Here is a 2,729-nt window from a genome sequence, read left to right on the forward strand (position 1 = left end):
TCTACGGCATTCCCAAGACATAGCACGAGCTCTTTCTTCGCGCCGCGCATCTGTACCTCCCAGCGGCCCTTAGTTGCCTCGTTGAAGGTGAACAGCGACACCGCAAGCTCCGCTGGCGGCAAAGAGTGCGCTCGTGCCATGTGTCCGTCTCCGGGCTTGGGACTTACCACCCACTCTCGCACCTTGTCGCGCGCGATCGTGACACGTCGCACAACAAGGGGAAGGAGCTTTTGTATGACTTCCAGGCTCGTTATTTGCTGTACTTGCTTCAGCTCAGTCCCAGGTACGGTGCCCACTGGGACTGACGTCCACTTCGGGATCTCATCGAGAACGCCGCGCTCAGCCAATATTGTCAGAAGCCGCAGCAGTGCGACGGGTCCTGAAATGGCTTGTTCTGGGACAATGCACGTCGGCTCGGAGGGATAGTCGGCGACATTCGCCCAGACGGCTTTACGGTACGCGTCTGTTGTACGTTCGCTTTGCTCGCAGATCTCGCGGTGGCTCCGCGGTACGAAGTTTTCCAGCGACTTCTTCAGCGAACCCTGACTGGCGAGGTAGGCAACGCGGAGAAAAGAGATCAGTTCGCCGTCAGAAATATTGTCTAGATGAGTAATGGCAGATATCAAGCGGAGCATGGAGTTTCTTGATTGGCCTGATATACACTGTTAGGTTGTCATTTGTGCCAAAGAAATGCAATCACCTCTAGAGTCATAGATCATCTTTGTCGTGTTCTCGTTCGGAGGGACGCCGTAATAATCGGTGACGACGCGAGATATCTTCCTAAAAAAGTTATTCAGGATATAGCCCATTGTGGGGAAGTCTTCTCTACTGGCCTGTCCACGTCAGGGAAAGTCTCACTATCGAGCCTTTTGAACACAGTAAGAATTCGTTGAACCCAGCTCGGTCGGGAAGTGAGGATCTTTAGAGCTTCGATCGTCGCCTTGTATTCCTCGTACAGTTCATTTTTGCCTTCATCTGGTACAGGGAGCTGTACCCCAGGGATCGTCCGTCGAGGAAATTGGAACAGGAGAGCAAGAGTTTCGGAGGCTGACAAGCAGACTGTCAGACTTCGAACGCATATGATCAACAAACAACTTTACCTAGCTGATCTATCTGGACCTCTGGGTATGCAACGGGTTGGGGAAGGGCAGCAACATCAAGGAGCAGATCCACAATGACTGGACGAGCCTTGAGGACATCCAGATAGTATTGGCGGGAATGAAGGGGATAGCGAGAAAGGATGCCATACGCGGCGAACATAGCAAGTTCTTGGGCCATGCCGTACCATCTTTGGCCATATGCTACGCCCATTGGGCGCGGGACCTTACATGACATGCGATAGTAAGATTGACAACAATGTACATGAACTCTGCGATGGACACACCGTGAGACGATTGGTCATTATCGCAATCTGCCAGGTCTCGACCGGTTGGCGCATCTGCTACATCCACCTAGTCTCGTCGTCCCGTGTTCAGCTGGCTAAGAATTCAACAAGATCTGCTGCAGACTCGGGAGACAAAATCTCAGGAAGAAACAAGTCTGAGGCGACAGCTCGCAAGACACGGATAGCAATATACTTGTGCAAGTTGTAGTTGTGCCCCCAGATCATCTGCGAAGCGTGCAAATGAGTACATATATGCGCATATAACGCGACGCTCAAGCTCACCTTCACGAGTGTATCTAGTGCATTGCACTTGACGCATCTCTCGAATAGTATCCGACGTTGCTTCAGTGTAGACACGGTACAAAGATAGCACAAAGCGTCCAAGGCGTTGAAGATCGCGATCCAGCACGTATAGTTGATAGGCTGAAGTGCAAGCTCCATGAATGTCTCCCAAACACCCGCTTCGACACAAGCTTCTGCGAATGCATCCCATCCCCGAGGAACACAGAAACAGGACATGCAGTATTGGAGAAACTTCTGCCTCAACCATGCCTAACGTTGCAAGTCAGCGCTCTCGTAAGCATGCAAGCAAAGCTGAACGTACGACATAGTCTTGCACCCAGTCCTGCTGCTGTTCTGCCGGCTTTCGGAGTCTCCTAAATATCTCTGGAAGGTACTGCTTGGCTTGTCGCACAGGCAAGCAGTAAATCTCGCGGGCATTCTCGCGCGTGAGCTCCATGGCGGGCAGGGTGAGAGGGGATGTCGCGCTCACGAGGCGAGCAATTTACTCGCGTTGTGGTCGTGTGTTTGGCATGCGCCATCAGCTTATGTAAACGTTTGGATGTCAAATTCGTCAGGCGGCAGCAGGCGGGAGGCGCATCAAGCGACGGCGGTCCAACAAGGATATTCAAGCACGTATCAAGGTCAAATCCACTCAACCTTACTATTCTTGTGCTCTACTCTAAGCCACGTCTACCCACTCAACATCACCTGACATACCCAAGACCCGTGCCTGGGAGGCGAAGATCTCTTTGAACGATTCTTTGAGCTCCTTGTGAATGTAGAAGGTGATCTCGACATCATCTTTGGGTCGTCTGTTCCATGTCCCGTCCGGCTGTCGTGTTGGGTTAGGCTGAAACATCTTCACGAATCGTGGCTCGTCCAGGACCGTATGGAAGAATCGCGTTTGGTCAGGGAATCCGAAATGCGCCGAAGTCCAGTCGAAACTAAGGTTGTCACGCGAGATCAGCCACAGCATAGTGAACGAGCAATATATTCAGCGCTCACCGCCAGGTTGAATTCACCACCATGTGTCCCGGCCGCTGTATAAAATCCTGGGCAAGCT

The 2,729-nt window shown here is 52.1% G+C and overlaps 2 protein-coding genes across 2 annotated transcripts in view; both read right to left on the reverse strand.

Moving 5' to 3' along the window:
* PHACADRAFT_182186 (uncharacterized protein) overlaps positions 1 to 2,127 on the reverse strand; it is a 2,898-nt gene extending 771 nt beyond the window's left edge. The window contains exons 1-8 of the mRNA XM_007393016.1: positions 1,989 to 2,127; positions 1,667 to 1,936; positions 1,493 to 1,609; positions 1,385 to 1,441; positions 1,101 to 1,323; positions 896 to 1,059; positions 701 to 833; positions 57 to 652 (exon numbers count right to left, since the gene is read on the reverse strand). Coding sequence (XP_007393078.1) covers positions 57 to 652; positions 701 to 833; positions 896 to 1,059; positions 1,101 to 1,323; positions 1,385 to 1,441; positions 1,493 to 1,609; positions 1,667 to 1,936; positions 1,989 to 2,123 — 1,695 coding nt within the window. The 5' untranslated portion in view covers positions 2,124 to 2,127. The remainder of the gene's footprint in view (positions 1 to 56; positions 653 to 700; positions 834 to 895; positions 1,060 to 1,100; positions 1,324 to 1,384; positions 1,442 to 1,492; positions 1,610 to 1,666; positions 1,937 to 1,988) is intronic.
* Positions 2,128 to 2,255: 128 nt separating this feature from the next.
* PHACADRAFT_206611 (uncharacterized protein) lies at positions 2,256 to 2,694 on the reverse strand (the record flags this gene model as incomplete). Its single annotated transcript, XM_007393017.1, has 2 exons — positions 2,256 to 2,610; positions 2,672 to 2,694. 2 exons carry the CDS (start codon positions 2,692 to 2,694, stop codon positions 2,346 to 2,348), a joined length of 288 nt encoding a protein of 95 aa, XP_007393079.1. The 3' UTR covers positions 2,256 to 2,345.
* Between the last annotated feature and the right edge of the window lie 35 nt (positions 2,695 to 2,729).

The sequence above is a fragment of the Phanerochaete carnosa genome (assembly GCF_000300595.1).
Source record: "Phanerochaete carnosa HHB-10118-sp unplaced genomic scaffold PHACAscaffold_3, whole genome shotgun sequence".
NCBI classification, from domain to species: domain Eukaryota; kingdom Fungi; phylum Basidiomycota; class Agaricomycetes; order Polyporales; family Phanerochaetaceae; genus Phanerochaete; species Phanerochaete carnosa.